This window comes from Mytilus californianus, unplaced genomic scaffold (assembly GCF_021869535.1).
Source record: "Mytilus californianus isolate M0D057914Y unplaced genomic scaffold, xbMytCali1.0.p SCAF_6, whole genome shotgun sequence".
Lineage (NCBI taxonomy): Eukaryota > Metazoa > Mollusca > Bivalvia > Mytilida > Mytilidae > Mytilus > Mytilus californianus.
The window spans coordinates 3,533,679-3,550,897 of record NW_026262712.1 but is presented as its reverse complement, the minus strand read 5'-3'; the positions used below and the strand labels follow the sequence as shown (position 1 = coordinate 3,550,897).

At 34.4% G+C, this 17,219-nt stretch overlaps 1 protein-coding gene across 1 annotated transcript; it reads left to right on the top strand.

Moving 5' to 3' along the window:
- Positions 1-2,691: 2,691 nt before the first annotated feature.
- On the top strand, positions 2,692-11,562 carry LOC127705484 (uncharacterized). Its single transcript, XM_052209802.1, has 8 exons — positions 2,692-2,709; positions 3,807-3,939; positions 6,094-6,171; positions 7,133-7,308; positions 8,769-8,856; positions 10,049-10,162; positions 10,990-11,108; positions 11,469-11,562. The coding sequence occupies exons 1-8, from the start codon at positions 2,692-2,694 to the stop codon at positions 11,487-11,489; spliced, it is 747 nt and encodes a 248-aa protein (XP_052065762.1). The 3' UTR covers positions 11,490-11,562.
- The last annotated feature ends 5,657 nt before the right edge of the window (positions 11,563-17,219 follow it).

The window sequence follows — 17,219 nt, the reverse complement described above, 5'->3', positions numbered from 1 at the left end:
TTGTAAAAAATGTATTCCGTACTCCTAACAACAAAATTATTATATTTAAATTTACCTGTGTACGTTGTTTTATTTAACGCCATTTTGTCCCAGGTTAGAGTTGTCTTTTTGACACGGTTCCTGCATCTTTTTTTTCATTATTATTGTATTTATATTGTGCTATAGATCAAACTCATTCGTTCAGTGTATGTTGACTTGTTTTTGTTTAAATGTCTTTTTGATCGAGTTAAGCCATTTCAATTGATATTTTATAGTGTGTCTTTTTATGTTGTAATGTTACACTTCTGTCTCGGGTTAGGGTGAAGGTTGGCGCCTGTTAAAACGTTTAAAACCCGCTGCATTTTTATGCACCTATCCTAAGTCAGGACCATGTTGTTGATCAGTGGTTGTCGTTTGTTGGTGTGGTTCATAAGTGTTTCTCGTTTCTCATTTTTTATTGTCGAGCCTGCGACTTCTGTCGCAGAAAGCTCTACATAGGGATAGTGATCCGGCGGCGGCGGCGGTGTTAACTAACTTCTTAAAAGCTTAATATTTCAGGACATAGAAGATTTGGATCCTTCATACTTTGTATATAGATGCCTTATGTTATGAAGTTTCTGTCTGTCATATGTCCATTGTCCTTGACCTCATTTTCATGGTTCAGTGAATACTTGAAAAAAGTTAAGATTTTTAGTATTCTTAATTTCTCTCATTTTTTATGATTAATAGGATAACTTCATTTGGTATGTGTGTACCTTGCAAGGTTTTTGTGCCCGTCAGACATTTTTCACTTGACCTCGACCTCATTTCATGGATCAGTGAACAAGGATAAGTTTTCGTGTTCAAGTCCATATCTCAGATACTATAAGCAATAGGTCTACTATATTTGGTTATGGAATGATTGTTAGGTGTACATGTCCAACTGGCGGGTGTCATCTGACCTTGACCTCATTTTCATGGTTCAGGGGTTAAAGTTACGTTTTTGTGTTTTGGTCTGTTTTTCTAATACTGTATGCAATAGGTCAACTATATTTGGTGTATGAAAATATTTAATGATGTATATGTCAGTCTGGCATGTTTTATTTGACCTTGACCTCATTTTTACGGTTCATTGCTCAATGTTAAGTTTTTGTTTTTTGGTCTGTTTTTCTAATACTATAAGCAATAGGTCAACTGTATTTGGTGTATGAATGATTGTAAGGTGTATATGTCTGTCTTGAAATTATCATCTGACCATGATCTCATTTTCATGGTTCATTGGTCAATCTTAAGTTTTCCTGGGTAAGTTTGTTTCATAGATACTATATGCAATAGGTCGACTATATTTAAAGCTTTTAATGATTTTAAGGTGAACATGTGTGTCTGGCAGGGTTCATCTGACCTTGACCTCATTTTCATGGTTCAATCAATGTTAAGTTTTCCTGGTTTAGTTTGTTTCTTGGATACTATGTGCAATAGGTCAACTATCTTTAAAGCATATTTGGTGTATGAATGATTGTAAGGTGTACATGTATTTCCAGCTTGGTTTATCTGACCTTGACCTCATTTTCTTTGATCATGTTAAGTTTATGTGATAGTTGTAGTAAAGCTTTATATTTAGGACTATCAACATAAAATCAATGGTTAGTAAAGAAGGCGAGACATTTCCGCGTGTGCACTCTTGTATAAATTAGACCGGTTGTTTTTCTGTTTGAATTGTTTTACACTAGTCATTTTGGCGCCTTTATGGCTTGCTGTTCGGTGTGAGCCAAGGCTCCGTGTTGAAGGCCGTACTTTGACCTATAATTGTTAACTTTTTATACATTGTGACTTGGATGGAGAGTTGTCTCATTGGCACTCATACCACATCTTCTGATTTATAATGATATATATTGCAAGCACTTTATTTAGGGGACAGAGAGTACTCCATGACAAAATGGGTATCAGATATAACGTCCCTATCCCTACCGGGAATTGGACCCTGTTCTGCTGACCCCTGGATTTTTCGGGGCTCGTGTTGCTCATTCTTTTTCTTTTTGTGTAGTGTTTTTAGGACATTTAGTTGTTGGTTTGTCTGTTTTCTTTTGGTCATGCTGTTGTCGATTTTACAAAGGTTTGTAGTTTTAAGATCTCGGTGATTTTATCGCCTCCCCTTAGGGAGCTACCATTTGGTTTTTATCGGGGGGGGGGGGGGGGGGGGGGCTAGGATGAAATTTGAAAAAAAGGCAGGACAGGAGTTTTGAGTTAAAAAAAAAAGGCAGGATGAGCAACTTGGCAAAAAAAAGGGCAGGATGACAATTTATGTAAAAAAGTGTCAGGATAAACTATAAAAATCAAATGGTAGCTTCTTTATTTTAGAACTTCTTTTTGTTTTTAAAAGACGGGCGAGGAAATGACTTGTTCTTCAACATCTTCTCTTCCAAAAAATAATATTGTTATGTTTCCTTTGAATAGTCTTCATGTAATTGATGACTTGATAATTAAAAAAAAAAAGAAACAAATAATTTGATTTGAGTATCCTGACATAAACATTTTTTTTTAAAGATAATAAAAACTATTATAAAAATATACAGGTGTCTTTTGCGTTTTACATCTATATTAGTAAATAATAAATTAAGAAAACGGAAGACATGCGACTACCCGCCGAAGGGTTTTTAAAGAAATATTTTAAAAAATATATAGGTATAAAATAAGATGACACCCGATGATTTCTGCGTTGCTGTCTGTTGCAGAATGATTCGGTCTTTCCAGGTGGGTTATCTTATTATATTTTATATGCATACACTGTCTTTTATCACTCATTTTTTTAGGTTTCTATTTGTTGTTATAGTTAAATTTTCAGTGTGGAATATTTAAGCAGTGACCATTCATCTTTTGTGGGGAAGGGGTAAATATATTGTGTCATAGATAAAGTTATATTTTGGTTTTTCTTTATATAAATAACTTGATTTTTAATTTCTTGAAAAACAAATGTTTTAGAAAGTAAGTAAAAAAAAATGTTTCCAGTTAAAAACTTTGTTTTATCAAAGTCGAAAAACATTGTTAATAATGAGAAAATGACTCCCACAAAAGCTAAACGGTTGGTGGGTTGGTGCAAGATCTAATAAAACAATGACAACACAATGAGCGCAGCACTTGAAAATAAGGGCATATTTGGTAACGTCAGACATTTGTCTCTGCAACAGGCAAACTAGAGAATAAAAAAAACACTTCATATATTTAGTGCGTCCGAAGAACTTTCTTGATTTACCTTCTTTCAGAGACTACTACACATTGCTGTTCAATGGCTATTTGTCTAAGTTACGTTTTCAATACTAGTTATGTAACTGCAAAAAGGCTCAGTCTTTTGTTTTCTATATTATGTTTTGTATACTATTGTTTGTCTTTAAATTTTGTCGTTTTTCTTTATGTTTATTCCATGGCGTTGTCAGTTTATTTTCGACTTATGAGTTTGTCCCTTTGGTATCTGTTGCCTCTCTTAAGAACATTTTTATTTGCACTATATCATAAAATTTTCTTACTGAAAATTTAAGATCGTCAACATTGGTTCTATAGTTTTCTTAAAATTCATCATAATCACCAGAAACTCGTTTCATTAGACTTTCAGTTAACATGTAATCAATGAATGCATTTCAATGGCATTTTTAAACGCAGTGTATCAATGACTTTGCTAGGTGTATAACCGACGACAATGGCAATCGGCAACATTCTGCAGATTCCGCTACCCTACTTTTAGTTAGATTGTTAGGTCTGCCGAGGTGTGCCGAATGCGACAAAATAAAACTGAAAATCAGAAATTGTTTTCATATTCGCAAAACTGACATTTATGTTTTTGTTCCTTTTCAAAGCATCGACTGATCTTCCTGTCAGTAATACTCCTTCTAAAGACTTCTTATGTCAGCGGTTTTGCCCTATATGATCCAGCGCCAGCAACCACACAAATTTTCCTGTTGAGAGATAATGAAGAGACTACAGATGAAGGTAAACAATATTAAAAAACACATCATTGATAACTATGAGATTATTGCTTTTGGGGTGTTCATCTCTTTATAATTTAATTTTGGATGTAACGCGTCTTCTGATTGGCTGACGTTGTTTTGTTTATCAGGGTTGCGTTCAATATCGTAGCGGCTACAAAGGGCTACGTAGATTTATGATTATTGAACGTGTAGCTAGCCTAGCTGCTACATAGATATTGATAGCAGCTAGGCTAGCTACTCGTTCAATAGTCATAAATCTACGTAGCACTACGTAGCCGCTACGATATTGAACGCAACCCTGCTCATAGACATAATTTTGTCATGTGACCGTGACGTCATCAACGTTTTTTCATGGTTTACTCCGGTTTAAAATGGAATTTAGAATTAAATTATAAGAAATATATTTTTTCTGTCTATTCGAAAAAAACATAAAAAATGTGGTGCACACTTTAAAATAACGAAGGTCATTTTTCTCTTTTTTTTTCTCTTTTATGGTAATTATTCTCCCATCTTTATATTTAAACACTCCAATATTACAAGTATCTTTTCTTAACTTTTTAACTTATTTATCTTTATTCTTTATTTTCTATCTTTTGTACATAATTTTTTTTCTTTATTTCTAATTTTTTCTGCTCTCTGTTCAAATTGTTTGCACATCATTTCTGTTTTTTTTTTAAATCCCACGAGGACCCTTAATTATGACTTCTTTTCTGCATAAGCGTTAGATTCTATCAATAGCAACAATCACAAATCTTGTTGCTCTATTATACAGTGAGATACTAAAGGGGAAATCCAAAACAGTAAGACTTAGTCGAAATAAAACCCGAAAAAACAGCGAAAAGAAAACAACGTTTTACAAAACACTACACAAAAAACTAAAGATTGAGCAAAACGATTAAAAATGATTTTAATAATAACAATACATGTAATTTATAATAATCGGTATATATCAGTAAAATATAAATATCGATTAATATCAGTAAGATATAATTATCGATAAATATCAGTCACAAGCTTAAAAATGATTTAAAACAAATGCTTTCATATGTTCCTCCGTCGTTTAAAACTTATCACGTTTAAACATGTCAAACTTAAAACCTGTACAGGCCTTTGTTAGTCTTGTATGTTTTTATAAATTTTAGTTCATTTATATGTTTCTGAGTTTAGTGTGACGTCCATTTTCACTGAACTAGTACACATTTTTGTTAAGGGGCCAGTTGAACCCCCCTCCGGGTGTGGGATTTTATCGCTGAAGACCCATTGGTGGCTTTGGGCTTTGGGCTGTTTTCTGCTCTTTGGTCGGGTTGTTGTCTCTTTGACACATTTCCCATTTTCATTCTCAATTTTTTGTTAATAAGTTGCACACACATAATTGTTGATAATTGACTTGAATCAGGTATTGATAAATTCATTAAAAGTCTTAGGGTCTGCTTTAAATGTCTGTGGTATACGCACATAGAATCAAATATGCTTTAAATCATCAAGCCAAATATTTTACGCATACTTGTGAATTTTAAAACATTACTTTTATTTGTAATGTTTAAGCATATTGAGAATGCCATTAATGTTCTTGTTGGTTCTTATAAACACTACCGATCACATAATTGATATCATAACACATCATTGTTTCAACTTTTTAACGATTGAACACTACACATTTACGGAGAACTACCAATGCCATTTTTTTAACGCATTGTAAATACATGTTGCAATACAAATGTATCTAAAACTTCAACTAAACACAAGTGAACAATCAAATACATGTTTTGCTATGGTTAATTGATATGAAATATGCTTAGAATTGGATACGACAATTAAGAAATAAATCCTTCATGCCATGCTCTATGCTCATTTTAACATTGGTAGGCATTATATTTGTCGAAATATACTGAGCGTTAAATATATGATGTTTTAATAACAATATATGATTAAATTTTATGTAAGCTATTAGAATATATATATATATATATATTCTATGAGGAGAAAAATGAAAATAACGAGAATGTAAACAGTCAGTTTGTGCGCATGTGTCAAACAAATGTTGTGATAATTAGAACACCTCTTTGTATACAAAGCGTAATAAGAACGTCATATTAAAATGATTTACAATGTTACATAAACAACTCTATCATCTATATATTTATTGTTTACTTAGGTTTATCAGGTTTATCAGGGATTCTTGGACTTTTTGTATTACTGTCGATTGTTCCATCGTTGTTAGGGTCTTCTTCACGTAAGTAAATATGTTGGATCTGATAACACTCCACCCTACTTACTGTTCTAATAACTTTTTTATCAACCAATAAAATGTCTTCCTCCAAATTTTTAAAGGTGTGTATTATTACGATAAAACCTGAGGACCCCGAAAGATCGTTCAAACAGAAAGTAGAATGGTTCGTTTTCAGATCCATGTAAGCGACGCGCGGATACATGATCTGTATTTTAATTAATTTGGAAACAAATACCTGTCAAAATAAGAGGACACTTGGAAAACAACAGGGTCAAAAATAAATCAATATATAAGTCAATATTATACTAATATTACACCGTTGTCAAAGACAACCAGACAAACAATAGTCCACAAAACACCTCTAAAACAAATGTGTAAGCAGCATGAATCCCTCCAAGAAAAACTTCCTCTCCTAATTGAAATAGAGGGATAAACCGTTGTTTCTGCTCCACTAGTGGCGCCCACCATTATATACTTCATTTGTACAATCAGTTACTAGTACAAGTATTTTATACTAATATTTTGATAGAGGGGAATCTGTACTTTGCAAATGTTTTTATCGAGGTATATTAACATGTTTTTTTTTTACTTTAATGTTGGAATTCATATCTTTTCATTGTACACATTCTGTCCCTAATCACTATATTTGAATCAGAATATCTATAACCCATGTTGTAACTTAATTGTTGTGTCTACCCTAAAATAGCATTTAAAAATTACACTGAATTATGAAAATGCAACTGTGAACATACGTTTTCTGAGACTGAAACCCAAAACACATAAAACAAACAATTCGTTAAAAAGATTTTTTTATAAACATTCCAAATAATAAAATCATGTTCAACCTTTCTGTTGGTATTCCTAATAAAAAAACAATTAAGCAACGAAAAGAAAGAAAATTATATTTCAATGGTAATTTAAAACGGAGTATATTGACATATAACTTTTACTTTATTTACAACAGGTGCAGTTGCAGGTGGAGGTGGAGGTGCAGTTGCAGGTGGAGGTGGAGGTGGAGGTGCAGGATGTCCAGCAGTAACGTGTCCAGTTGGTTATTCGAAGCTTGATGACAAACAAATCAGTCCGAACTGTTACTTGTTTGGTGGAAAAAACGATGCAAAGAGTTGGCATTCTGCTGATGTATAAGATATTTCTTTCTGTTGATACTTGTTTGGGTGGGGTTATTTTTGAGAGGAGGGGACGATGGCCGAGTGGTCCACATAGTTCCTTTACAGTGATCTAAAATAGCCTGTCCACTCAGATCCTCATTCACAAAGATGGTCACTTTTCCTTACCGAAGATTGGTGATTTTTCTCCAGGTTGCCTTGGCTCCCTCCACCAAATCATTAATTGATTGATTGGTTGTTGATTAACGCCACTTTCAGCACTATTGTGCTATTTCGTGGCGGTCAGTTTTAATTGGTTGATGAAGCCGGAGTGCCCGGAGAGAACCACGTGCGGATTACGAACCGACGACCTGGCTAGTAATACAGTAGTTCGACTACTTAGACCACTCGGCCACCGAGTCCCCTACAAAATAGCCGCCATAATATAATCAAGGTTGCTGAAAGTAGCATTCAACACATATTTAACACTCTGATAATGAAATCCAAACGGTATCTTTGCATGCTCTAACTATTTTTGTAATCTTTAGGTTAAAAAATATGAATTAGACAGTTTGTGACAAATTACAAATTGCATTACACAAACATCAACAAATATTATAACTATATGTTTTAAAACAATATGTTCATCAAGACGCTCTTGTCCTATCTTCCATTGGCCGTACTTCGTTGTAAAGAAAGAACCTAGACTTTCTACCAGTTGAAAGTTATATAGATTAAATTGTTTGTTGATATTTTTTTATGAATTGATTGTTGCTTGCAAATCGACCAGCGTCAAAAAACTTCAAATTCAGGACGGGAAGTGAATTGAACCAATACAGAGGTAAGTATATTAACGATGCAGTGATTACCAGTGATGCAACTATACCTACCATGCAGAGACCAAATGATGTGAACGTTACCAACTTTAAGGATGTTTGCTCCTCTAGTTTTTTTTATTATTTTGCCAGATATTGGGAATCCTCTGGTTTTATCCATGTAGTGCCATTAAAAATTTTGCACACTAACCCCTTCTTTCTTTCCATAATTTGATTATATATTATAGTTTAAAATGTCATCTGTGAAAATCTTATAAAATCCTTATTTTGTCAATGTTTTTGAAAGAAAAGGGTGCTAATATAAAATGTAGGAAAAACCTGGGGAGAATTATTTCCCGCCAAATTTTCAATGGCTTATATCTCGAAAATAAGCACACGGACCCTTCATTTTTTCTGTTTTTTAAGTTTCTTCATTCATATACTACCAATTTATAACATTCTTATAAAAAGCTTGTTATTTTGAAACAGAGTAGCGAACATCCTTAAGTCACCGTACGGTCTTCAACTATGAGCAAAACCTATAATGTATAGTAACTAGTAAGCTATAAAAGGCCCTGACAGGGTTCAATGTAAATTAATTCAAACGAGAGAAAGTATAAAGTATATTTTAGTCTGTTACGCTTTGAATGAGTTGAATTGAACTCCTTTTAAATTTCAGGCCGTATGTACCAGTACTAATGGAGCTCATCTCTTAGTACCTGATAGTCTAGCTGAGATTGAAGCTCTCCGACGGAAATTTGGCATCGGTAAGTGTGTCTTCGTTTTTTTCTTTTTAATAAAAGTTGGGCATTAGTAAAGGGAGGTAAACTCATTTAATCAGTTTGATATATTAACTTTCATACATTTCGTAAATCCTCTATGAATAATTTAGATTAAGCGGTAACCATGATGGCATCTGATCAGGCTATACATGGCACTGACCATTTATCTTTCTGAAAAGATTTGAAATCTACTTTAAAAAAACCATGCCTCCCATCCCTGGTACAATCTCTGTACCGATGCAATGTATTAGCTGTATAGGAATAAAGATATTATATAATATGTAGCCAAAAGATAATTGGTAGATGCCTAAGGACATATATGTCCAGTGTCAGTAACCTGCGCTAATGACTTATATGAATGTATTCATCGTTACACAAGACCATGAAATGTTCAATCAAGCTATGAACTTGTACTTTTTATATTCTATATTTTTTACTTCTCAATGGAGTCCTTTTTTGGTATCTTCCGCCATTTGTTAAAATGGCCTAATGTCTACTTTTCCTTTACAATTAAAGCAGCGATAATGTGATTATCAACGGTCACACGTGTCTCATGAAAAAAAAACAAGGCTATGGAATAACAATTGGCTCTGAAATAACCCTGGTCTCTGAAATAACACGAGGCTGCATGTTGAATAACAATTGGCTCTGAAAAAACCCTGGACTCTGAAATAACACGAGGCTGTGGAATAACAAGTGGCTCTGAAACAACACGAGGCTGCATGTTGAATAACAATTGGCTCTGAAATAACACGAGGCTGTGGAATAACAAGTGGCTCTGAAACAACACGAGGCTGCATGTTGAATAACAATTGGCTCTGAAATAACACGAGGCTGTGGAATAACAAGTGGCTCTGAAACAACACGAGGCTGCATGTTGAATAAAAATTGGCTCTGAAATAACATGAGGCTGTTGAATAACAAGTGGCTCTGAAATAACATGAGGCTGCATGTTGAATAAAAATTGGCTCTGAAATAACCCTGGTCTCTGAAATAACACGAGGCTGTGGAATAACAAGTGGCTTTGAAATTACCCTGGTCTCTGAAACAACACGAGACAGCATGTTGAATAACAATTTGCTCTATAATAACCCTGGTCTCTTACAACAATGTTAAATTACAAAAAAAGCATTCAATTTTTATTTAAATCATGTAATTTACATTTATTTACATCCAGGTGACAACGATGTGGATGTTTGGACTGATGCCAACGATTTAAGGAGTTCCGGGAACTTTATGTTTAAAGTAAACAACAAAAAGTTTGATTTCAACGCTCTACCATTTGGAGTAGGTTAGTATAACGACAATTGAACTCTGAGCTTGAACAGATATTTAATACAAGAATATGGTGGAATGATATGAAAACGGATTGTCATAGTTTACAAAGCTTAAGGTTCATAACAGTAAAGTTGAAGTCATTTTTTCAAACATTTCACAGACGCCATCTTGATTCAGTTGACCGTTCAGGAAATCTATTTTTGTCACAATTGTTCAAAGCTGGGAGATATGTTCAATTTGTCGTTATCACAACTTCTTTTCATTTCCCTCTTTTACGACATCACCGGATTTTTAATTCCCATAAGCAACACTAGAGCGTGCATGACCCGTTTGTTTTCTCTGAGCCCGTTTTACCCTTATTTTAATCCTCGATTGTTGGTAGGATTCACAATTCTCAATATTGTTTGTTAGATTGTCTCTTGACTACTATTTCTGTCGGACTTATGGTTTGTGATTGGTATCTTCTCCTTTGTTTTACAAGGTAACAGTCCCCCTTTCAAAGGGAAGTAACTTAACAAAGGTTTACAAACACACACACACACACACACACAGAGAGGTGTATCACAAACGGAAATACACGAGGGTCTGGACGGTGGTGTCATCATAACTGTCTACCTTGTCATTAAATATTCTCTATATTGCAATTTTCAGGTAACCAGTCTCAACAATAAAAGAACTGTAGGCCTTACATACCTAAGAATTCAATATCTAATTTAATATCCGATTTTCGTGTTTATAGATTTTTGTAAAACATCAGCTTTTGGACATAATATAAATAATTTTCAACTACAAACATCTTAAAATATTTAAGATAATTTGTATTTTTATTTCTGTTTTTAGAAAATGAACCGGACATGCGTGGTAGCTGTGTAGAAATAGAACTTAACAGTGACGGTGTTTGGGGTTGGGACGCTGATGCTTGTGCTGATTTAGAAAGCTATATTTGCGAGTTACCAGTAGTAAGTAAAAATATAGCATTGAAAGTCAACATCTATGTGTTGTACTCTTAGTTTCAACTTAGATTGACCAAACGTAAATTCGACGCTTTAAAGCATTTTTTCATTAAAAAGATATATCGACGGATATAGCTTGGAACATACAATTATAACCAATCAACCATTTAATCATAGAGGTAGGGTCATTTTCAAAAATTCTTTCAACCTCGAGTTGACATTTTTTAACTTTTAAAATTTTATTTTTTATCGTTCTGATTTCTTCGCAGTAAATCCCTTAAAGTCAGCTTTCAATAGCATTTTAAAAAGTAGTGTAAATTATTATTGGTCATAATTTACTTATAATGCATTATAATTTGTTTTCAGGTATGCAATGCTGGTGGTTAGGAGCCTATTTCGATTCTTGTTTAGTCAGCTTGGATGGATTGTTTTCAGGCAAAGACGGAGGTGTGAAATAAATAACCCAACAACTGTAATTGTTTTCAGTTCTTCTTTAGTTGGTCCGTGTGATGCTCTGCAGATGTTAAATTTACCCCGCTTTAAAAATCCAATTGAAAGTTGGATATCTTGTAAAAGACCAACATACTAGTAGATAGTACGTTTCACCATAAAAGAAATATATAGCATCAAATTAATTTGAATACAAGAGGACGAGGGGAAGATTCAATGAGACGACCCCTCGACAAAAATAACAGAAAACATCTAAAGTGAAACAAACACTCGTCATTAATGAGAACATACAACATTTAAGTGACTAATTATGGTCTGTCATCGAAACGAAATTAACCTCATCCACTACACCCCCCCTCCCAAAAAAAAAACCCAAACAAAAACCCCAAACCAAAAACCCCAAACCAGACAAGCAATATAATACCTAGGTGTAACATAAGTCATTCTAGCGAATTTTAATGTAACAATTTTTTTCATTGGCTAAAAGTTACCATCAAATCCACAGTTGACATGTCGTAACTAAGGAGGGACCCGCCATTTTGAATTGCTTGGATCAACAAATGTTCGATTACTACGATATTATCGAAAATAAAACAACACCTACCTCAAAATCGCCGTTTTAATGTGATTTTTGCAAATTTGAATCGTAGAAGTAACGTAATAACCTTCAGTTTGTAAGTTTTCATTTGTATGACGTCTTTGCGCCAAAACCTAGGTGTAACATATAAAGTCACTGACAATGCTCTTTGCTTGGGATAGGCAAATGGGTACTGTTTTTTGATAGAACTCAAGTCTCCTTATAATTTCGATCAGCGGAGTAACTCTAGGTACATGAAACTTGTAACTGTTACAATAACAATTAACAGTTCAGGAAATGACTTGACTCGAAAATAGCATACAATATCAAACAATGTTCCTATCTATGAGGGCCGTCTGTATGGGGTTATCAGAATAGAGAATAACGGACAAAAAGTGCAGAATAAAGAGGAAAAAATCAAGAACAGAAAAAAAATAGACAAAAAAAAAAATAAAAAAAATAAAGAATAGAGAATGGTGTGCTCAAATATCAAGAAAAGAGAATAATGGGCATATCAAATAAAGAAAAGAAAAAATAGTCTAAAATATTAAAGAATAAAGAAATGAACACCCCCCCCCCCCTCAATCCAAACCCTCATAAGACTTATTAAGGGAGCTACCATTTGATTTTTATGGGGGGGGGGGGGGGGGGGGGGGGGGGGGCTAGGATGAAATTTGAAAAAAAAAAGGCAGGACAGGAGTTTTGAGTGAAAAAAAAAGGCAGGATGAGCAACTTGGCAAAATAAAAAGGCAGGATGACAATTTATGTAAAAAAAGTCAGGATAAACTAATAAAAAAAAAGGCAGGACCGAATGGAGTGAAAAATAAAAAGGCAGGACAGAGATTACAACTAAAAAAAAATGCAGGACAAAATTTTTCATCCTAGCCCCCCCCCCCCCATAAAAATTAAATGGTAGCTCCCTAATTTAAAATAGGATATTAGAATATCTTATCCCAGGCAGATAACCTAGCCGTATTTGGCACAACTTTTTGGAATTTTGGGTCACCAATGCTCTTCAGTCTTCATCTTTAGGTTATTGAGTTAAGGCCTGGCACCTTTGATAACTATTAGCCTGTCGTAATGTTCTATTGTATTGTTTATTTGTGTGTTTCTCTGTCCTGTTTGTTCTTTCATTTATTTGTATTGTAGTCCTGTCATGTAATGTTGTCATTTTAGTGTTATATTTAACATTGCCATTAAAGCGGGAGGTTTGGCTAGCCACAAAACCAGGTTCAACCCACCATTTTTTCTTAAAAATGTCCTGTACCAAGTCAGGAAAATGGCTATTGTTATCTTATAGTTCGTTTCTGTGTATGTTGCATTTTAGTGTTTCTGTTGTGTCTTTGTTCTCTCTTATATTTGATGTGTTTCCCTCAGTTTTGGTTTGTAACCCGGATTTGTTTTTTCTCAATCGATTTATGAATTTCGAACAGCGGTATACTACTGTTGCCTTTATTTACAAAGTAAAAATGCGACAAATACACGCAGAAGTTTTATTAAACTAAGTTAGTATTGTTCGAACTGTTTCAGGTTTTGGTAAAAATAAACTGTGCACATAAGACATCATTCTAGTCTAAGAATATATATTTTTTTCTCAATAAAACACACATACTTTATGAGGACAAAGTTGATATTCACCAAATACTAAGACAGTTCGAACAACTCATATCTCAATAAAACTTTAAAAGAAAAGAAAATGTTTCAACCATTCGTTGTAGATAGATCTAGATAGACTTGTGCAAAATAGTAGTTTTTTATGGCATTAGTTTGAATCATGATGAAGGGATTCTTCTGTACAGCACTGTGAGTGGATGTATGGGTATAATTTATTTTCTTAAAATTTATCATTGGGGACGACCATTTAATACATTTAATATATTATAGGGGGATCCGGACACAGGACAACCCCCCTCCCCCCCAATCCCCCCCCCCCCCCCCCCCCCCCCCCCCCCCCCCCGATTGATCATTTATCTTTTTTATCCTTTGTTGGGAATGCTGATTTTTTTCCGCTAAAACATTTATTTTCTCAATTGTACACGTTTGTTTCATGCATTTCGTGTTGCAGAAAATTCGTTGTCATCCTTCCTTGTGATAAGTTATTTATTTTCAGTTCTCATCAGGCCAAGTCATTCATTTGAAAGAATTCTCATGAATTGGATGTCATTTGTTGAAGGACAAACTGCTTCATTTCCTTATTTGCAAAAAAGTCAACTAAAATATGTCAAATGCTGCAATCAAATCTGATTGAAGACCATTGCTTCATCGTGGAGATGTCATTTACAAGAAAAATTTCCGTGATAAAGGTTTGTTGCTTAATACAAGGAAGCTATTAAACCAAGAGTTCCAAGTCGAAATCACCCCCCTTCAAAAATTTTACGGACGCCATCACAAATTAGTTGAAATATCTTTTTCACAGTTGACGACGGATACGTTCTAATTGTCGTAACCATAATTCCGTCCTCATTTCCTCAAAAGTGACCTACCGAATTAGACTTATCACATGGTTGTACTTACTACATGAGCAACACGACGGGTGCCACATGTGGAGCAGGATACGCGTAATCTTCCGGAGCACCGGATATTACTCCCGTTTTTTGGTGGGGTTCGTGTTGCTCAGTCTTTAGCTTTCTATGTTGTGTTTTGTAAAATTGAGAATGGAAATGGGGAATATGTCAAAGAGACAACAACCCGACCAAAGACCAAAAAGGCCACCAATGGGTCTTCAACGCAGTGAGAAAATCCCGCACCCGGAGGTGGTCCTCAGCTGGCCCCTAAATAAAATTGTGTACTAGTTCAGTGAAAATGGACATCACCCTAAACTCCAAAACATATAAATGAACTAAAATTTAAAAACATACAAGATTAACAAAGGCCAGAGGCTCCTGACTTGGGACAGGCGCAAAAATGTGAAACATGTTTTGTGAGATCTCAACCCTCCCCCTATACCTCTAGCCAATGTAGAATAAAGAAACGCATAGCAATACGCACAGTAAAACTCAGTTTAAAAGAAGTCCGAGTCCGATGTCAGAATAGGTAACAAAAGAAACTAAGAAAAATGACAATGATACATAAATTAACAAAGGACTACTATGTACATAAAATTGAGAATGGAAATGGGGAATGTGTCAAAGAGACAACAACCCGACCATAGAGCAGACAACAGCCGAAGACCACCAATGGGTCTTCAATGCAGCGAGAAACTCCCGCACCCGGAGGCGTCCTTCAGCTGGCCCCTAAACAAATATGTATACTAGTTCAGTGATAATGGACGTCATACTAAACTCCAAATTATACACAAGAAACTGAAATTAAAAATGATACAAGACCAACAAAGGCAACATGTATACTATTATTTTTTTTTGATCGTTTTTCATTTTTGCCATTGCATGGTCAATAAAAGAATAAGGAGATGTGGTATTATTGCCAATGAGCCAACTATCCACTTTAGACCAATGATGTGGATGTCATGGTATGATAATAAGGAGATGTGGTATTATTGCCAGTGAGACAACTGTCCACTATAGACCAATGATGTGGATGTCATGGTATGATAATAAGGAGATGTGGTATTATTGCCAATGAGCCAACTATCCACCAAAGTTCAGATGAAGCTGATGAAAGCAAGTATAGGCAACAGTACGGCCAGTTTCGACCTATGAGTTTGATTATCCTTTGGTACCTTTTGCTTCTCTTTCTGAAACAAAAAAATACTTTTCAGTATAGCGGTGAGTTTTAAGTTGATTTTGGTTAATTTATGCAGGAATTTGTGCAGGTTGACTTCAAACATGGTCAAAGGGGATACGTCTTGCTTAAAAATACGTTAATAAAAAAACATAAAAAATACATGTAACCATAAATAAACCAGTCATCTAGTTGACTATTGTATTAATATGTGTGGAAAGAGAAGTATTTGCAGACACATTTACATTTTATAAAAGCATTTTCTCGGACTTTATTGTATTAAAGGAAATGTTTTTTCTTTGCCCTGATTGTCGACTGATAGCTTTACAGCTTGCTTTTCAGTCTTGGTTTATCTATTGTTTTTACCAATAGTTGCAAATTTCTATATCAGTTGGTCTCTTTTTGAGAGTTGTATCATTGACAATCATACCACATCTATTTTATTTTTATATTGATAGTCCCTGAGGGTATCATCATTTCAGGTGGTAGTGCTTCGGAACTAACATGATTGCCCTTGAAAGACTAATTTTGTTCATTTTATGCGTTTTTTTCCAGAAACATTTATAGGTAAAGAGAAATTCTAAATGGTAAAAGGTTTCAGCAAAATAAGATCTACATATACATATAAGTCATCTTTATCGAAATTGTTTTTTTTAAATTGACTGCTTACAGGAATTATTGCCGTTGAAAGATGTTGTTTTTTAATTTTAATTTTTTTTTTCATAAATCATTATAAATAGAGAGAAATTGTAAAGGCAAAGGTGTTTAGGACAATTAGATCAACAAATAGGTCAACATGGCTGAAATTGTCAACTAACTCCTTTTATGCCTTTGAAAGATGTTTTTTTTCCATTTATGCTGTTTTTGCTCGAACTTGAATAGATAGGGATAAACAGTAAAAATTGCAAACTTGTTGAGCTCAAGACGATTTTCAAATCATCATCATGGCCGAAACTGTCAACAAACTCCTTATAGAAGCTATTTCACCTCAATGATGATTGTGTCCATTCTTTGCATCTTTGTTTGTCAAAAACCATTATTGGAGTTGGAGAGAAAATTTAAAAATAAAAAAAAGATCAGCAAAATAAGACCTGCAAGTAAGTCAACATGGTCAAATTGTCACACTAGTAATAGGATTAATAGCCTTTAAACTGAGTGCAATAAAGGACAGAAAATAAATATTAAATGACATAGTTTTTACCAAGTGAGCAATTCAGCCTCTTGTTAAGTCATCTCTTCGAAAGCACCACTAGTTGGTTTACCGATATGGAGTATCTGTCACAGATGACCACGTCGGATTTGTTCCAACTGTCGAAACCACAATGAATTATCTCGTCCTCTTTTACTTGCATGTGCAACACGATGGATGCCACATGTGGAGCAGGAAGTGCCTATCCTTTTGGGACATC

What these genes read in the sequence shown, in the direction of transcription:
- LOC127705484 (XM_052209802.1), top strand. An exon ending in AGAGTTGGCATTCTGCTGAT is followed by an intron (nt 7,309 to 8,768) that starts GTATAAGATATT and finishes TTTAAATTTCAG; the next exon opens with GCCGTATGTACCAGTACTAA. An exon ending in ATATTTGCGAGTTACCAGTA is followed by an intron (nt 11,109 to 11,468) that starts GTAAGTAAAAAT and finishes ATTTGTTTTCAG; the next exon opens with GTATGCAATGCTGGTGGTTA.